Source organism: Neurospora crassa, linkage group II (assembly GCF_000182925.2).
Source record: "Neurospora crassa OR74A linkage group II, whole genome shotgun sequence".
NCBI classification, from domain to species: domain Eukaryota; kingdom Fungi; phylum Ascomycota; class Sordariomycetes; order Sordariales; family Sordariaceae; genus Neurospora; species Neurospora crassa.
In genome coordinates this window covers 513,887-531,665 of record NC_026502.1, presented here as the reverse complement: position 1 = coordinate 531,665, position 17,779 = coordinate 513,887, and the positions used below count along the sequence as shown (strand labels likewise).

At 49.4% G+C, this 17,779-nt stretch overlaps 3 protein-coding genes across 4 annotated transcripts; all 3 read right to left on the bottom strand.

Moving 5' to 3' along the window:
• Positions 1–804: 804 nt before the first annotated feature.
• Positions 805–2,906, bottom strand: NCU03484 (hypothetical protein; the record flags this gene model as incomplete). The annotated part of the gene is made up of 2 exons (XM_950678.1): positions 805–2,225; positions 2,489–2,906. The coding sequence occupies 2 exons, from the start codon at positions 2,904–2,906 to the stop codon at positions 805–807; spliced, it is 1,839 nt and encodes a 612-aa protein (XP_955771.1).
• Positions 2,907–4,830: 1,924 nt separating this feature from the next.
• Positions 4,831–6,406, bottom strand: NCU03485 (signal recognition particle sec65 subunit). The gene has a single exon (XM_950684.2). It carries the CDS (start codon positions 6,193–6,195, stop codon positions 5,095–5,097), a length of 1,101 nt encoding a protein of 366 aa, XP_955777.1. The 5' UTR covers positions 6,196–6,406; the 3' UTR covers positions 4,831–5,094.
• Positions 6,407–6,659: 253 nt separating this feature from the next.
• NCU03486 lies at positions 6,660–10,172 on the bottom strand. 2 transcript variants are annotated; one of them, XM_011395247.1, is made up of 7 exons: positions 9,667–10,172; positions 8,789–9,067; positions 8,502–8,690; positions 8,401–8,448; positions 8,057–8,342; positions 7,266–8,005; positions 6,660–7,210 (listed from the first exon to the last, which is right to left on the bottom strand). In XM_011395247.1, exons 2-7 carry the CDS (start codon positions 8,876–8,878, stop codon positions 7,097–7,099), a joined length of 1,467 nt encoding a protein of 488 aa, XP_011393549.1. In that variant the 5' UTR covers positions 8,879–9,067; positions 9,667–10,172; the 3' UTR covers positions 6,660–7,096. The 2 variants fall into 2 exon arrangements, with proteins under 2 accessions (XP_011393549.1, XP_011393548.1); XM_011395246.1 differs by having other exon boundaries at positions 6,677–7,210; positions 8,789–9,580; positions 9,662–9,696.
• Between the last annotated feature and the right edge of the window lie 7,607 nt (positions 10,173–17,779).

The window sequence follows — 17,779 nt, the reverse complement described above, 5'->3', positions numbered from 1 at the left end:
CCCTGCCTCCTTTTTATGTCAACAAACACTTCCATTTCCACCATGTTTCTTGGCCGCATCACTTGCAACAAGGAAGACTGCTGGATATCTGCCTAGAAGATCTCTTTGTTATGTCGAAGCACCCTTCAGAAAAATGAACAGTTCCACCTTCCTTTCCATTCCTGATATCCTGGACATCAAGTATTTCGAACCAGCAAACAGCAACTTCCTCGCTTCACTTCCCCTTCACCCCTTTTCACGCCCCGTCCAATGTTCCTTGTTTTTTACCCATTGTATTCCTCGTAATTCTCTTCAGCCACTATAGCAAGTCTTCTAGTCCCATACTCCCAGGGTATCTGCTACTTTGTACTATCTCCATTGCTTCATGACGGCTTGCCAACATCGGGAAGGCAACAGAGACACGGACATACACCTGAACCGAACGAAACGACATGGTTAGTGTATGAAGTGGCATATTGGCTAGGTGTTTAGGTATTCTTCGCAGAATAAAAGGTATAAGCATGGTTTATAGATGCTTGAGGAAGGACCGAAAGAGGTCTCATGCTTAAGGCTGAAGCTTTCAATAGGTCCATATAAGTACCTCTAGGCTTCGCTCATGAGAGGTCGTTCGGGTGTTGCCACTCTGCATGTCCTTCGACGGGCGGCTATTGGCTTTACTAGAGTTTCATTGTCTTGAGCAGTTAATACCGAAGAACTTGTTGTCGTTCAGGAGAGAGGATGGTGATAGTTTTGATACGTTGACGAAGGAGAAGGTAGATACATACTCGACATAGTGTAGTAGAGTGATACGTCCGACGATCCTCCTCAGATCAGAGTTATCTGGCGCCGTTCTGAACCATCCCACAATGAAGGATCTAGTCTATCCACATATCCTACCCTGCTATATACCGGGTTCCCATCGTGAATGTGTTCCCTAAGAACAAGACCTATGACGGTTGAACTCCACTCATGGTAGGAAATGCCTAGGCATAACAGTTCTCCCTCAACTGGACCATAGACGGTATCTGGTTCAAATAATCCAACTTTGACGCCATGCTTGAAAAGAACCAAATCATCACGCTTTTCACCGGCGTCTACTTCAAAAAGAAGAGCACCCTTTAGCTCCAAAGTCGCACCTTCCTTTAGAGCACCATACTCATCGCCGTGCTTGGGCTGTCCTTTGAAACCCACCACCTCTAGTTCGTCCAACCACTTCCATTTGTCTGGTTTATTTCTGTTCATCTTTCTAGTCAGTTCTTGAACGTCAATCCCTTGATACGATATTGCAGTAGCCAGATAAGTCCAGGACCAACTGGGCGCGATATATTCTGTGGTGTCTCTGTCTCTGACAAGATCACATTGTTTCCAAAGCAATGCTAGCGGCAGATGGGAGCTCCACATTCCGGCCATGTACTTGTCGTTGGGAAAGTGTTCCTGGAAAGATCGCGCAATGCCGGAAAGAGCAATCAGCTTGTCGGTCTCCTTAGTCAGGGATCGGCTAGAATAGTCCTCGCATATTTTCAGCCACCTAGCACTCATCCTAACGGATAGAGGTAGAGGTAGGATGGAGCCTTGGGGGCGTCTTCTGGTGCGGTTGCGCACCCCATGATACCAGGGCAGTTGAGCAGTTGCTTTCAGCTCGCAGCACTCCCATAACAACTGGCGAAAGCCAAAGTGAACGACTCTAGTAGAGAGTTCTTTCTCCTGAAGTGCCCACGCACGGTATCGGAGGGGATTTGTCGGCCTACACTCTGTGCCTATTGGCTCCGAAATCCACCAGCCGTCATATTCGGAGTCCCAAACGTTCGGCTTGGATACAAGACGTCCATTAAACGGCTCGTTATGGCCATCATCCACGCTGATATCGATTAACATGTCTGGGTTCGTTTGATCCTTCTTGCATAGCCCCGCTGTACTATCCCCAGAGCTGAGAGCGGCGAGCGTGCAGTAAGACTGCGTATATACATCCACCATCGTTGAAGCTTCCTGGGCCCAATCATTCTCATCGTCTTGGATGATGCACAGAGAATCAATCCAAAGATACCGTTGTCCCAACTTTCTTGTTAGAACAACGGCATCTTGAAATGTTTCAGGAAGTTCAGCAAAGGAAATTCTCTCCGTTCTGACAGAGAGATTTGCCCGTGTCGTGGTAATAGGACGTTTCTCTGGCGGTCCCCAGCAGTGACTCAGAGTAATGTATTGGAGCGCGGATCCTCCTTTTTGAATCTGGTCCGAAGCAGAGCGGACTAGTTTAATGTCGTTTTCAAGTTTAGGCGATCTTTCGTTGTTGAATGCCCCAACATCCAGCAGCCTGGTTGGTAGGAAATCCTTTGTGACGTTGTTGCAACTTGTGTGATTGAGTTGGCAATTGGTAATCCAGTCTTGAATGAGTATGAAATCCGATTTCTCATCTGCTGCGGCAGGGGAACAGGGACCTACGCGACAAACAACGGAGGTTAACATGGTAACAATTGGCCTGAATATGCAGTGGCTTGATTGTGCGACTTACGCCATGGAGATGGAATTGGAATAAATCCACCTAGCGAGGCTTCAGTTTCGTTGAACTGGCCACAAATCCGGTAGTCGACAAGTAACATAGCTGTACGCTTCTTCAACAGTTTGCCTGTTCCTAACTCTAAGAGGGTTTTTGTTGCAACGACGTGCCATCCATTATAGTATTCCCCGGAGCACAAAAGTTTGCATAAACCACAGCCATTTTTTGCTTCAGTTTGTATGTCCTTGAATGGCTGTAGCTCGACAGAAATCTCCTCGTCTTTCTCAAGTTCCCGGCTCCAGAACCAGGACGGGATTTTAGAGCAGACACCGCAGAGCTTCGTGACCGCTCTGGAATTTGAAGAAATGAAAATGGTCTGAGTGTTGGAGTTTCCCGAGGATTCATCCTCTGGGGGCGCTGGTTCGGTTGACATTATCAGAATGGAATCTCCGAGGAGGAGATCAACCTCAAGAAAGGTTTACAGGACAAAGTTATGTTGCCAGAACGGCTTCCGAAGAGTCTTGAGGGGGACGTCTGGACAGTGTTGTTGTCGGGTGTCAGCAGAACTAAGTCGCCTTGAGAGTTTCGAAGGGATGGTCGAGCTGGAGGTTGGGCAAGATGTGGCTACGAAAAGCATACCGATAAAAAGCCATCCAATGAAGATGGCAATCAGAACAGTCGAGGCAACTACTGATTTGCAACCTATCATCACGCGGCAGTCACTACCCGCGCCACAAGATAGTGTGGTTGTATTTCGTCGTGTTCGACCAATGGTGTTTCTCGCCCGTAGCTGGCGGGCAGCTCTTGCCAGTTATGACTCTGAGCTTTTGACACAGCTCCTTCTCTTCCAGATTGCTTCCACAGCCAATCATTGGTCAACCATCATCCAGTCCCTCCCTATCCGTCACCAGCCAGCCTGACTACCGAAACCTCCAGACACATCAACCCCATTACTCTGATCACTTCTGTCGGCGCATTTCCGATCTTCAAACGGTATTCAGGACAGCAAAATCCCCGCCTTCCTCTCGATCTCATCACTCTGCAACTACTCACATCTATACCATAAACCCTCGCTCACCCAACAACTCCCCGACCTTTTCCAACAGCACCAGAACCTCAGCACGCTCATCCCCATCCATATCGTCAACATCAACCCCATCCCCATCTTCATCCTCTCATCCACCCACCTCCCACTTCCAATTCCCCTTACCAACTCCCTCTATCTCCCCCCTCTTAACCCTTACTTCCCTCTCCCTGCTATAACCTCCATCCCTGGCATGAATCCCCCCCCCCCCCCCCCCCCCCGCCTCCTCCAAATCCCTCCTATCCCCCGTCCCATCAAACTGCTTTACAAGCGCCACGCCCATATTCGCTAATGCCACCGCCGCCTCTCTCTGAGCCTGAGCCTGTGCCTGTGCATGTGCCTCTGTCTGAGCTTCGGGATAAGCAGCCAAACGACACTCAACCTTATCATCTCCAGACGCTGCGGACACTGCAATAAGCGAAGAAGCTAGGACTAGAGCTACCTGCCCTAGCACAGTTACTCGTTCCAACACGTTGGTATCTCCTTTGTCTTTGCTTTTTGATTGAAACTGGGAGTATGTCTGGAGTAGGGAGGTGGTTTGTTCGCTGAGGGAGGTCAAGAGGGTGAGATGGTCCTGATCGCGATCCTGCTTCTGTCCTGATGTTGATGTTGCACAGGTTCGAGTTGATCTTTTTTTCTCAGCATAGTGGCTAAAGTTGACCTCAGCCTCCGCTCCCGGCACAACACCCTCACGCCGCTTTTGAGAAAAGGCGTCTTCTTTCGAGGGAAAAGGAGTTCTGGGAGTCGCCGCCGCCGCATTATCTTTGAGGTGAATCTCAGTCTCGGATACCACGAATAACCTCTTCAAATACTCAGCTGTTGATAACAGAGTGGCGTGGTAGAGACTGTATTCGTTGATGGGTTCAGGATTCTGATGGACTGAGTGAGGCGCATGAGGGAAGGACTAACCAAGGTGATTAGCGATGGGGAAGTACCTAGACTCCCACGTAGGATAAAGAGGAAAGGTGTTGGTTATTGGCGGAACTTACCATCGCTCATTGTGCTCAAAGACAACCAGGAAGTGTTCGGTTGTTGTAGTTTATAGTAGGCTCCCCGACTACCACCCTAAAGTTCGACGAATAAAAAAAGTAACAGGTAACTGTGAAGTTATTGCAAACACAGAAGCCGAAAAAAGCCCCGTGAGAGCAGATCCCGTTTCGAGTAAACAAAAACGAAAACTTAAAAAAAAAATTTGGGGTAACAAGAGCATCATGATCCTTCTTATCATATACCTCTACCTCTCTAAAAAAAAAAAAAAAAAAAAAAAAAAAAACCTCGACGGGCGGTAGCGGACTGATTTACCTAGGCTGTTAGCTGGTCTCATCTATTTTGTTTCGGACGAGCCGGCCACGGGGCTTCGTTAAAAAGTACATGGTATTATCGTTTTGGTAAACTGCTTTCTGCGGTCTACGCTGTTTGTTGTTCATTATGTTATACGGCAAAGCGGGAAAAAGGCTTGCTGGCAGGTTGAATCTTTCTCAATCATGAGCATCGCTCTCAACTCCTTTCACATCTTCCCACCCCTAGACTTAGCACCCTATTTCTTTCCCTTCCCCTTCTTCTTCCCCGCCGCCTCACTTCCACTCGCCCCCGGACTCGTCGCACCACTACCTCCCATCCCACCCATCCCCCCCAACATATTCGCCAACCCACCCAATCCTCCCATCCCTCCCATCCCCTGCAACAAGCTCGCCATATCCGGCATCCCACCCGCTCCCGCTCCCGCTCCTCCTCCTGGCATCCCCGGCATGCCCGGCATCCCACCAGGTCCCATCTCCTTCATCATATCCTTCAAGAAATTCTCACTGACCCCACCGCCCGTCATCGCCGGACTATAGTACGGCAACAGCTCACTCATCTTCCACCCCCTCGGCACCGCCGGCCTCGGCCACTTCTTGCCTTCCTCCAGCATTTCTCTAGGCGGGGGTCCCGCGCCCCTCACCACGACCCTCAGCGCCGGACTCTCGTCCGTCGTCGGGTGTTTCTTCAGATGCTCCGCCACGAGGATATACAAGTGGTGTTTATTCTTCAGCTTCCCATTCTCGCCATGCAGACGGATGAATTCCTTCAGGTTGACTTTGACGCGGCCCGGGTTGGCCCAGTCCTTGGGGTGCAGCTTGCCTGCCTCGAGAACGACGGAGAGGCGGAGCTGCGCGCAGGCGTTGACGATCTCGGTCGCTAGCGGGTTGGGAACAGCTAGCTCCTTGGATACGCGCCGGCCTTCGGCGCGCGAGCGCGTGGCGTCAAAGTAGCATGGGTACAGGCACTGGAAGGATTTGTAGGCCGAGTCGTCGGTGGTGGTTTGCATCTGGGGGTAGCCGGGGGGTTGGGTGTACTGTCGTTGTTGTTGTTGTTGGGAATATTGTGGGGGAGGGACTTGTCGTTGTTGAGCGGCGGCGGCAGCCTGGGCGGCCTGGGCAGCTTGGAATTGTTGGTGTTGCTTTTCGGCCTGCGCGCGGTGGGCGGCGGAGAGAGGGGTGAAGGAGGGCCCGGGCATGACTTTGGAGGCGTAGGCGGGAGGAGCGTCGCGCTGGACGAGAATGTCGGATTCGGCAAAGTCGTCAATGTCGCCCTCGGAGGGGTCGGACATTTCAAGGTCGCTGTCCTCGACTTCTTCTACCCGCGGGTGGGAAGGCATCTTGGCGGTTGTCTGTGACTGAGACTGTAGCTCTTGATCTTTGCTCGGTGGGTAGGTATTTTGGTGAAGTCAAACTCTGAATGCGCAAATACAGCTGAGGCGACTAGGTCTGTGATAATTATGGCAGGGGGGGGGGGAAGTGGAAGGTCGCGGTGGTTGAACAGATGAACCAACAGCTCCCCGTGAGTTGTTGGAGAAATGTGGGGTGGCCCGTCCAAGCTGTCGATGTGGTTTCAATTGAGTTGAGTGGGGTAGCCGGCCGGGGGAAATAAAGTGGGGTCCGTGCACACGGCTCCGGGCCGGCAACGAATTAGCGGCACCAACCGCCAACCTCGAGTCAACTTCACCAAGCATTTTCATGTCCAGGTGATACTTTGCGTTCTTATGAATATGCTTTTTCCAAAATAAATCTTGTGTTGATGCGTGTCATCTGTACCTCGCCATGCATTTAGTCGTTCTAATATTTGGCACATTTCGGAAGTGATCTCGTCCAAGTGTACTTGGAACAGGTATGTACTAAGCTAACAAACAAACTAGATTGTATTTTGTACGTCATGTTCCTCCGCTGTTTAGCATCCGCAAACAACAAACAACTCAAACTATCTCCTAAATTCTGACTCCTGATTTGAATAGACTAGAGAAATGATCAGTTCGCAAAAGGCAACAGCCACAGCAAGCCCCTGAGCGTGAAATCCGTTTCTTGGTGCCTTTCATCTCAGATGCCTCCTATTCGGACAGCTCGCCATCGCATTCCCTTCGCTGAGAAAGCCTCCTCTTCGATAAATTTCTTTTCCCAAACTCTTTTTGAGGAAACCCCCTTCATCAGATGGGTCTTCACTCGCAGACGCCCATCTTCTCCACACCGCGTCAGAGCTCCCCTTAAAGCTACGTCGTTCCCTGTTTAAGAGAAGTAGTCATAGGTCTTTGTGCTTCTGTACTTCGTGCCGGGCGGGTGATCGGCATCCTCAAATTTGCAATAAGGATGAGTGCAGACACCGTCCTTGACGTTGGGGCACTGTGATTACGGTCAGCACATAACCAGAACTCGAGGCATGATGAGTGAAACTTACGTGGTGTCCATAAATACAATCTTCGACATCGCAATCCTGGCCGCTGGTGCAAGGGTTCAAGCGGGCCAAGAAGGCAATAGCGTCAATCTCTTCTTTGCTAGGCTTATACTTGTGTTCGAAGCAGCAGGCGTCGCCCTTTGAACAGGGACCCCTTAGATAATGATTGTTGCAAAGTTTGTTGTTGTCCTTCCTTTTCTTGATACTTTCCAGAGCAGCTGGTGAGACCTTGATGGGCGGGTCCAAGCCACGAGGACCGGGGTTCCAGGCCGGCTGCTTCGGGGTGGCCGAGGCACGAGCATTTGCGTTCACAGGTCTAGGCTGGATAGGAAGCGTGATCTTGGGCGGAGGGCTCGCGTTTCCAATAGCTCCGGCATAACTAGCAGTTGCGTTCGCGGGCGTAGACGTGGTGGAGCTGGTGGGAGTCGGAAGATTGCCGTTGCTGACAGTAGGAGTGGTGGTAGATGAAGATGACGTGGTAATCAAGGGAGAAGTGTTGGTGCGCAGTGATGTCTTGTCTACCAGCTTCTCCGATCGGAAGATTTCGTCGTTGAAGTTCAAAATGTTGACGCCGGTGGACACGAGTTCGCGAACAGTCGGAATACCTTCGACGACGGTAACGCGGCGCTTCTTGGTCTCATCTTGGAAGAGCTCATCCAGGAATGGAGCATAGCCGGCATCATGCGAAATGCCGAGAAGAAGCTGCTTACAGTTGTAGTTGCGCAAATTCCATTTCGCCGTTTCTGTTTTCGGTTAGTATCTATCAAGTGTGCTACTGGGACAGATTAACCCACCTTTAATCTTGTTATCCGCGCGCTCCTTTCCGTGGCCAACATCAACAAAGTCAAAGGTTGCCTTTCCTTGAGTAAAGCCAATGGTGAACTCCTTGAGAGTTTCCTCAGCCTCCAGGCATCCGTTGCGTCTCATGGCTTTGGCCAAGCCACCGAGGTTGGCATAGACTTTTGCAATGACTTCCATATTGCCCGCAAAATCGCCGCATTGCTCAAGAATAGCGCTTCGCAAAGCATAAGCCGCCTTTTTACCGCCTTCGACTCCTTGTCTGATTAAGGCTTCTTTAAACTGCAACAAGGAGTTAGACAGCTGCAGGGGGGAAGCAGGAGACCAGGGGTGGACATACCAAACAGCAGTCACCGTCTATGAGGACGACCACAAAAGGATTGTTGTTCTGCAGATTCTGTTTCAATAACTGTCTCGACCAGACTGGCCAGTGACCCTCACCTTCAAGTGATGATTATCTTGAGCAAGGTCCCTGTTACGAGACTCGGTATTCGCCACCTGCTGCTGGAGGTCTCTTCTAGAACGAGTGGCATCCTCAAGATCGAGCTGGGCATCTGTAAGCTGTCTCCTAAGGGCTCTGTTTTCGTCGCGGAGAGCATCCTCAACGTTTTTGGAGTAAAGGAGGAGGTCCTGCACAGATACATGTCAGCCTAATGAATAGAGACTGGCATGAGTTGAGAAAGGTCCATCTTTCAACCTCTCAGTCACTCTGTTGGACGGAAGCCCACCTCTATCAGCCTCGCGCTGCTGTCGTTAAAAAGACTAAGGGTTTGAAACCTTTGGTAGAAGGCCATAAGGTCGCTTTCGGGGGCAGCCATGATGATGGTTAACCCGGTGGGTTTTAATATTTTGATGTTTAAACTTGAGGCTTTGCAGGCAGCGAAGTGAGCTGGTCTGTGGTAGCCGATATGGCACTTGACAAGTCAAAACAATGGTAGCCAAAGAAAACAACCTTGCTTAATGATGGAGAAGACAGAGCTATCCTCAAGCTGTCTGCTTAGGGCGTTCTGACAATAGTAGGTTAGCAAGTGGTTAGGCAGGCAGAGTGTGGTCAGGCCGGTCGTAGAGCAGCTGTCACTTGGCCGCTCCTCCCGATGTCCGGTTCCGCAAGAATTCTTTTGTTGCGAGCGACTCGAGACCCGCACGGGATAAGCGCCGTAACAGGGGCTGTGCTTGTCAATGTGGAACTGGAAACGGCCGGTGTGCGAGCTTCCCTACTGGGGATATGCGTTTGAACCTCGGATGCTAACGTCGACGGTGGGATAAGGCACGTCTGTATGGAAACGGGAGTGTAGTCTATTCCGTAGCTATGTTCTCGAGACTCAGAGGATGGCAAGCTTGAATTCCAAATTTGTAGGTGTACGACAGTGTTCAATGTGGCTGGGAGGAAGGCCGAAACAGCTTCGAGAGACGGGACGAGATGGCAGACATTCTGACGGGTTTATTTGTTGGACAGACAGAGGACACGAGGAGGCGATGGATAGGTATATGATTCGAGACAGAAGGCAAAATTGGATGAACTGGTGGCATTGTTAGACCCGTTCGTCTTGCTGGGCAGGTAGGGACAACAGATGGGAAATGGATTACTCGAAGCACCATACCTTACTGTATAGATTCGCTATTGCGCCAGCACGCGATTCACGACGGCGGGCGAAGTCGACGCAGAAATGATTGATGTTCTAGGGAAAAGAGGCTGTGTGGAGGCTGGTAAAAATTGCAGGTTTGCGATCGGTCGTCAGACAGGTCACGAAGAGTCGTACTCTGGACCAGATTGCTTGGTTCGTTCGATAAGTATTAGGTAACTCTGAGCTTCGGGTTGAAAGTGCGATCGTATGTGGTATCAATGTTTTTGCGCTACCCCTCCTTCTGGGCCTCGAAGGTGGCACTGCAAAACCCGACCTCTTCTTGTCTTGACGGAGGAAGACGGTTGGACGTCTACGTTCGATGAAGTTGCCTGGGGCAGAAGCTGGGCGGCCGTCACTTTTTCGTACCCGGAGTTCCTCTATGTAATAAAAGGACCAAACTTTCATTCACTTCACTTGCGATGCTACCTGCTAACGTAGTTCGGCCGGTTGGTGTGGTGATGATGGTGCATTGGAGATTCCCTATGCCCTGTCAGCCTGTGGGCCTGGGGCATTCATTCCCGTCCTGAGTGATGGCGAGGCCGGGCCCGTACCATTCGCAAGCCCACCCCCGCCGTCGTCAGGGCAATTTTTTAGTTGGATCTCATCTGTGCGGATGGCTACCCGTCTGCCCCACGCGCCTCCGACGACACAAACTTCGGGGTATGTCCATCTAGACTACATTTTGGGCAGTTGCGACGGGTAGAGGAAAAGAAGCATGGCAGGTGTAAGGCAGGTGCATCAATGCTCGAAACAGGTGTGGAGCTGTCTTGCAGCTGCAAGCTCCACTCTTGCTTGACACATTCACGAATCACCGTTGCGGCAGAAATGCAGTGGGCAGGCATCATCTCTCCATTCAGCCAGGCATCATCTTTCATCGCAGCTTCACTCCAAACCTCCAATCGAAACCTTAGGCAAATCGTGCCGCCAATAAACACGAGTGTAAACAGCTGAGGATTCGCCAAACTGAGGACGACAGCAGAGTGAGTTTCGCTTAGCGCCCTGCAGCCCATTTTGGGGGGTGGGTGGTAGGAGCTTCGTCGTCCACTGTTCACTCAAATCGATTGGACCCTTATGTAATTGATGTTCGTTTTGCCATTGGATCGTTTGTCCCCCGAGGCTGTCAGACAGGGTATGGCTGGCAAGGCACGTTCGTGTATGGATCAGTCCTTTATTTTGATGGAGAGAGACTCGCAAGATTTACCAACTGCGAGATCTAGCTCGTCCACTAGTTAGCCGTCGATTTTGTAGACCTGACGAGTAGTGTCCGACAGTCTTCCGTCCTCCCGTTTTCGATGTTTGGTCCCGAACCGTGTCGGAGCGGAGCATAGTACAAGAGCAAGAGCACGAGCCACCACAAGCAACAAGCTTCGTGGCTTTGCAAAGGGCACTGTGTGCCTAGAGGTAGTCAAGCGATCGTCAGCGACCTGTTGGCCCATAGGGTTTTACTTATCCATCTCACCATGGTACACTAGAGAACACCGATGTGGTCCGGACAACTTGGCGAATCGAAAACAAAACATAACTCGATGGAGACGGAGGATCACTCATTTGTGCTGACAAACGCCCGAGTGCGGGGGACAGACAGACAGACGGCGGGACGAAAGATATCGTCAATAATCTTGAACTGTGCACAGTGTGTACCGATGATTGAGCTTTGGTTCCAAATAATCTGTTATGAAATTGGTCGATCATATAATATAGGTGATGTCGGTAGGTGGTTCATCATTTGGGTACACTACACGGCACTACGTAGGTGAGACTGTGGGAGACAACGGAACATGTCATTCTTCAGGTGAAGCTTACACTACACGTAGGCTTGGGTAGGCAATTTGGTGGAAGTTTGAATCACTTCATGCCGCTTCGTGATCTGATATGTCTTGCCCAATATATCATGTCTAGGTATGTATGTACTGTAGTGTCCACAGCTTATCAGATGAGCAAAAAAGCCAAGCTCCAAAGAACAGCCTCGATTGAAGGTGCCAAGCACTTGGAATAGTTACTGTACTAGTCCATTCAGGAATCCAACCCACTTCCCCATATCCAGCTATTCTTATCACCTTGAGCAACTGTCCAACTCCCGAGTGTCTTCGGTGCACTTTTAGACGCAGAGAAGCATGGTGTTATTAGCGAGCAGTCTGCAGTGGGAGCACTTTACTATTGGCATATCATGATATCCATAGCAGCAGCATTCACACGCCACTACACTCTCGACTCTCCACATAGATTCTCTCTAAACAAACAACAAAAACGAACGAACCGTACCATGGAACGCATCATAATCCTCGTGACCTACCTACCTACCTACCACACAGCCCGCAACTCGCAACTCGGCAAGGGGATGTGGATGAGGAACTCCCGTCTCAAGTCGTCGTAACTGCCGCCGCTTTCGCGAATTGGCGGCGGATTCCGTCCCTCATTAAGATGGGGGGCAGTGGACTGTATGGTATACTGTGGAACTTTTGCTACACATAATGGAGTTGGGTTGCCTAGTGTGTGGAGTTTCGCGAATTCGGTAGTTCTAGTGTAATGTATGTACAAAGACGGACGGGATGATGGGATTCGGCCTCAACTTTAGGTTAGTTATCTTTGTCATTTGATCGAGGTCCGAGGAATCGGACAACCGTGTCATTGCCACCAACAACTTTGAGGTCCAAAGTCGGGAGGGACTTCCTGAAGAAAACAATAATCACTTTTCTGTTTTGTTGGTTGTTGTTGTTGTTGTTGTTGTTGTTGTTGTTGGATCGTAAAGTAGTGCTAATTCCCGGAAGCTTAGCTCCGTCCAGGGACAGTACCAGTGAAAGTTTTGGTGCACACCAGAAAGGTGTGATCAGTATCGGGATCGTCGCCGAAAGGCCCGTATCCGTTCTGGCGCTCCTACTGTATTCTTGGTCCTGAATTACTAGTCTGTATGCAGTACGTACAGTAGTGTAGCAGCCGCTAAGTATCGCGCTCTGTTCGAGAATGGGGACGACAACCAGCGTTAAACTTTTTGATACTGTTCCCGATTTTCGACGGGCCAGGAGTTCTCTCTTGGCTTTCATTCTTGGGTTGGGGCAAATGGTGCAGTTTCTCCTTTGATCACATTTAGTCGGCAGAGGCTATGCACAATCGACGACCAATCTTTTCTCGTTCTTTTTTTTTTTTTTTTTTTTTTTTTTTTTGGAGAAAGCTGTTGTTGTCGGCGTGTCGGTTGTCTTTCGGTTATTGCCTTGTTTCTCGCTTCGATTCTTCCTGCATCACTAGTAGTAGCCGAGGGAATTTTTTTTTTTCTTCCAAGTGCCAACGAAGCACGACGAAGATCTTTGCACCCTTTTTGTTCTCGAACAAACGCATCTCCTAGCCCTACTAATTCCCGTAACCAATTCTCGGGACGCCGATCTTGCCTTGTATGAAGGTGCCTTTTCCGAAAGAGGGATGGGGAAGAAAATAAGCGCACTAGAGTAAGGCGTGGTTGTTGGGAGTTGTGAGAGATTTCGTTAGACTAGACATAGAAAACGGGGATATACTGTATTGTACACATTGCTGCCTTGCGATGCGATGCATTACCTTGGCCGCAATGCACGATGAGAAGCAGAAGAAGCAGCAGCAGCGGGTGTTGCTCTCTGATATGCGAGGCGAGGCGAGCACCCGTTGGTGCAGGTAGGCTGAAAAGCTTGACAGGTGAATCCCGAGAACAGGCATGCTGTTAACACTGCGTTGGAGAGCATATGGCACTGTATCAACAGCACGAAGGACGAGGATAGAAATCCCAACGGTCCGGTCCGGGTAACTTGATGTGGTGATCCGAGATTATAAGCGCGAGATTGAGATGTGAATGTCAACGGCGACAACATGGAATACGACTTCAAGCTCGCACTTGCACGTATCAGAGGGCTTTCGCAAGCGCGGTCAAATTGATGTCTTGACGACGGCAGACTTGTGAGGCGTTGTACAGTGGGCATCCAAAAAAAACGCCCCGTCCAAATTTTACACCTTTCCCCAACCATGACCATCAATCTTATCAAGTATTTCACAACCGCATTTCTTAGTAAAAATGGCCAAAAAGTGGTTATCTAGTACTTTAGACGATAAGGAAAAAGATAATTTAATTTTAATACTTTATATACTATCCCTTAGTATTAATAACAGCCTACACTCTTCTTAGCATCGAATCAATGAGCCCATTCACCATGTCGATTTCAAAGTCCAACCATACATTAATAGCAACCTCAAAAATACTCGCTAGGCTTTGAGTATTCTTTAATATAGTTAAAAGATCCGGATATCTCGTTACTATCTTATCCTTTAGTAAAGACTATAAATTTTCAATAGGGTTAAGATTAGGGGAATAAAGAAGCTATAATAATACTATAAAGTATATCTCCTAAAGCTATTCTCTTAATAACTTTGAAGTATAAATCGGAGTATTATTTTATATAAAAATAATATTTAGTTCTATTAGTTTAGGAAGCTCTTCTTTAAGAATTTCCTTATAAATCCGGGCCGTAACGCCTCCTCTTTTAACATCAAAGTCTCCATTGCACAATACGAAGTCACTTTTCACCTTATATTTAATTGTACCCCAAAATATTTAAAATTAACGCCTATTCTTATACCTTAGTTAAACGAATTAAGGATTTAGAACTAATAAGCCTAAAAAGAAAAAATTTAATTAATATTTAAGTAAAATATAAAAGGATAAAAAAGGTACCTTATTTTACCTTTTAGCCGGAAAACCTAATACTACCTTCTACTACTTCCCTTCTCTACGGTTGATTTATCCGTGAAGAGAACTATCCTCCAAAATAATAAATCTTTATTATAATACTCTAAAGTAAAAGTATATCTTGAATTAGTTGCTTCATTAGAGAAATATAGCCTCGTTAAAGTAAGATGGTAGCTAATCCCTTCTTTTTGGAAATAACGAATTAAAATTGCCCGGGAAACGTAGGGATAGGTAGCTTTCCGCAAAGTCTCGATAGTAATAAAGGGGTCTTTAATTACTTTATATAGGATAATTCTTTTATTACGTTTATTTAGGAATGGTGGTTATTTACGGCTAGGTTTAGAGACCCCCCAATTTTAAAGTTTGAAGCGCCGGACGACGCTTTTTACGTGCTTTAGCGTTACTCCCTTATAAATAGCTACTATAGCTTTACTAATTCTATTTAAGTACCGTATAATAATACAGTTCCTCTAATAAGGAATTAAGTATTTGAATTTTGCCTTTTTAATGGGGGATGATGGAATAATGGCTATTTGAAAGAAAGATGGTAAAAATGCTGAAAATGAGAAAGGAGGGGAAAATGCGGGGTTTTTGAAAAAGGGGCGTTTTTTTTGGAGATCCACTGTACATATGCAAGAGCCGTAACGCGTTTCTTCTACTAACTTCCGCTTTCCATCTTCCGTCTTCCGCGAAGGAAGATCGAAGATCCGATGCGACTCTGCGAAACTGGGATGCGCACAAGCTTTCGTGGCCGCCAACCTCTTTTTGTCGGTTGTAGCCTGCCATTGGACTCCACCGAGATGCAAGTTATATCACAACCTAACTGCAATAGTCAGGGCTCTTATTGTTCAGGGTTGGAGGATACGACAAGGGAACGAAGGAAAGGATACAGAAACACGCTGGCCAGCAGCAGTATAAACTAGAGTATGTGTTTAGAATGGTGGAAGTTGGTGTTTTCTCCGTGATATCAGAGTGCGGCATCTACACTAGTTAGGATTGCGGGAACAGGCGTCTCGGAAATAGCACCCGCCGCCGGTGACAGGTCTGCCTGGTCACTGTATTCTTTCTTTTTCTGGGGCCATGAATGTTTGAGATGTCCGAGATTGGTGTTTGGGAGTTCCAATTGCTTTTTTTCTTTCTTTTTCTGTTATAATGAACCCTAGCATGTGAACAGTCGATGAAAAGGGTTGGTGTTGGTTCCTGAATTGTAACCTGTCACCTGTCGCCGAGTTCCCCGCGGCCTGGGTCCAGCGATCGGAGCTTTCCCCGTCCAATGACGGCGACAAGGTTCGACGATATGATCCTTGCCCGGGAGCAAGACAGTCAATTGCCCGTGAGTCGTAGCGAGTCCCGAAGACGAAGCGAGGCGGGAATAGTCTAGGTAGGTACCAAGCAGTGCAGTGCAGCGGTGCAGCCTGAAGTGCCCTTCTTCGCTTCAAGAAATGCAATTGGAATTGTTGACGACTCGGCTGGCAACGGCCGAATGGTCTGTGCAGGCCCGGCCCGAATGCTCACCAAAGTATTGGGTTGGCTTTGAGCTTGAGCTTGGCTACGTAAAGTCTGAACTGATCTCCAAAGTTTTGCCTTCCATTCATTATAGTTCCTGGGGAGATTTCCTGGGAGATGTTGGGTCAACTGAGGTATTAGCACAAGACACCTCTTTTTGAGAATCGCGACAAGTTCTCCAACGGCAATTCGTTTTGTACTCCCCACTCTCGTCCTCAGTGACCGGACGCAAAGGAAGGACCTGAGCTGGAGCAAGTGGATGGGTCAGGGGGGTACCTGGCTCTGGCCCAAGTTGAACAGCCCCAAAGTTGACTGACACGAGACAGGGAAACCGCGGACTCGCGGTCTGGACTTTGTGGTGGAATCAAGTGATTTGGCTCGACGTATTGGATGGATCCCAAACACCTTGCTGGGAACTTCCCGTCTCGCTTGCAGCAACAACAGACAGAGGTTATTATCATTCAGTCGTCACATTCCCACATCCATGTGAGTCGGTTAGAGTGCAGACTCGGAGTGACATGCTGTTGTCCACCACCCCTTCACCAACCTGAGGATGCGGTCTCCCGTTGTCAGGTGACAGTCCCTCAAACGCGGAATTGAACATGTGAAAACCCTCCCTGGCATCTCAACGTTGCGTGCTGACCTTCAACTCGCTCGATTGGATCCCATACGACGTTTCTCTGTGCTTTGACTCCCGACTCGGTGGGCCGTCCAGTCAGCAAGGTTACAAGGGCCCGGGGCACCGGTTTCGAGGTCCAGAGAATCCAGTCAGGGCCGGAAGGGGTCCTCGAGGGTCCATATGGTAATCCATCAGGCAATCCATCAGGGAATCCATCAGGGAGGGGTCCATCGGGTTCGCAGTCCCATGGGAATCTCGTCTTTGCCAAGGATATATTTACGGCACGACAGCTGGGGTATATGAATGAACTTGGGGAAAGGTAGGGGCCGATCCTCAGATCTAGGACAATGTCAACAACCAAAAGACTTCGCACTGTTGGTGTTGCCTTGTGCCGTCCATCCCAATTCCATGCTTTCCTGATTGAGACACAGACACAACGACAGGGCGACAGCTCATCTCCCGAGATCCGGGTCGGTCGAGACCGTCATAAGCTCTCGTCTAGGTCTAGCTGCCCACTATAACCCCTCACGGCGGTATCGCCCCTGGTCTTGGTACGGGGTTGAAGGGCCAAGGGGGGAGGCTTGGCTTGGAGGGGCGGCTCTTGTGAACTCGAGCCAAAGAGCCATGCGTCGCCAGTTTGACACTAATATGCTCCTACGGTAACCAATATAAGGATTGCCAGTGTCTTGGTGCCGCGAAAGGACGGTCCCATCGGTAGAGGATGCCGCTCTTGATTACATACCAGGTCAGTTCAGGTGACAACGACGGCAACGCTGGGACGCTCCGGGTCCCTGGTCCAGCTGCCTGTTCCTAAGTAGAAAAAGAAAAAGAAAAAAAAAAGAAAGAAAAAGAGGAAAAAGATTGTAATCCATTTGTGGTGACAGTAACGGTACCTATCCATCTCCCGGGTCCCAAGCAACGCATCCCGTCGCCGCGGGTCACATCGTCGACACATTATCCAGTCGCGAGGGCTCCGACCCCCCGTGAACGACCTAGGCGGGACCTCCATCCGGATCCCAGTGGGGAGCCGTGGTTGGCTGCGCCATGTCGGGTACCTAGTCGGAGGTCCCAAAAAATCGTGCCGGCGCTGGCTCGCTGCAGGGTCGAATGCAGAGTGTGGCCTGCACAGCACGGGCACCCGACCCTGAGTGAACCCCCCCCTCCCCCCCCCCACCACCCCCTGGCGGACCCCCCGGTACCTCTATACCACCACCCACCGGGCCATTACCTCCTTTACCGTCACCCACCACACTGTAGAGCATGT

What these genes read in the sequence shown, in the direction of transcription:
- NCU03485 (XM_950684.2), bottom strand. Translation starts at nt 6,195, where the DNA reads ATGCCTTCCCACCCGCGGGTAGAAGAAGTCGAGGACAGCGACCTTGAA.
- NCU03486 (XM_011395247.1), bottom strand. Translation starts at nt 8,878, where the DNA reads ATGGCTGCCCCCGAAAGCGACCTTATGGCCTTCTACCAAAGGTTTCAA. An exon ending in GCAGCGCGAGGCTGATAGAG is followed by an intron (nt 8,691 to 8,788) that starts GTGGGCTTCCGT and finishes GTATCTGTGCAG; the next exon opens with GACCTCCTCCTTTACTCCAA. An exon ending in CGCGGATAACAAGATTAAAG is followed by an intron (nt 8,006 to 8,056) that starts GTGGGTTAATCT and finishes AACCGAAAACAG; the next exon opens with AAACGGCGAAATGGAATTTG.